The sequence below is a fragment of the Tupaia chinensis genome, unplaced genomic scaffold (genome assembly GCF_000334495.1).
Source record: "Tupaia chinensis unplaced genomic scaffold, TupChi_1.0 Scaffold000140_1, whole genome shotgun sequence".
Lineage (NCBI taxonomy): Eukaryota > Metazoa > Chordata > Mammalia > Scandentia > Tupaiidae > Tupaia > Tupaia belangeri.
The window spans coordinates 9,227,166-9,228,073 of NW_006159610.1; the positions used below are offsets into that span (position 1 = coordinate 9,227,166).

At 36.3% G+C, this 908-nt stretch overlaps 1 protein-coding gene across 1 annotated transcript in view; it reads left to right on the top strand.

Moving 5' to 3' along the window:
- WEE2 (WEE2 oocyte meiosis inhibiting kinase) overlaps positions 1-908 on the top strand; it is a 28,755-nt gene that overhangs the window by 6,612 nt on the left and 21,235 nt on the right. The window contains exon 3 of the mRNA XM_027770537.1: positions 904-908. This exon is cut by the window's right edge and continues 174 nt beyond it. Coding sequence (XP_027626338.1) covers positions 904-908 — 5 coding nt within the window. The remainder of the gene's footprint in view (positions 1-903) is intronic.

Genomic DNA, 908 nt, shown 5'->3' on the forward strand with positions numbered 1-908 from the left:
ACTATCTAAACATGAAGGAAAAAAAAGTCCTGAATCTTAAGAGCTCGAGTACAGTTTTTCAATATTCTTATCCCAACTTCATGGTGCTCTTCTCATTTAATGCTACATTTAAAATAAAACAGATACCTTTTTTTCCTTCATGTTTAGATAGTCTACAAAATCTTTCTCTTACAAAGCCATAGTTTCTGAAACCTGGTGAACTGCTGGATTGTATACTTCTGAAGAGCTAGAATTAATCTCTGTACCTCTCGGCACCTAGCCCAGAATCTGCTGCTTAGTAGGCACTAACGACTTGGATGAATACTTGAATGGAAGTTAAAGTATAAACTGTGAGAACATAAAGACAGTCATTTTTGTTTAAGCATCCTCACTTTTTAAAATTGGAGGGAGGACTAGAATTGGAGGTTTTCATAGCTAGCTAGCAGAACTGCCTAGGGAAAACTGCCTAGGGCAGAGATTCATAAAAGTACAGATTCCTGTGCTGGCCTCATGAATCAGAATATCTAGGGGTAGATATTGTGATTCTATATACTTTTTTGTAAGACCATCTGCAATGCAACCAGTTTGCAATGAACCAGATCATTTCTTTTTAAAAATAATTATTTTTCATTTAACTTTATTTATTTATTTAATTTATTTATTTTAATTTGACCAAAGAGGGACAGAGGAAGGGAGAGAGAGTAAGAAAGCAAGCCACCAGGTATGGAACTCGAACCACGGTCGGCCATGTGGGAGTCCAGTACCCTTAACCACCATACCACCTGCCAGGCCCTGAACCAGATAATTTCTAAGTCCTCTTTGGTGATACCATTCTTTGGTTCAAATATTGACTAGCTGGTGTATATATATATATATATATTTAAACTAACCTTATTCTGACTTCCTTTTGTCATCCTCATTTAGAGCCA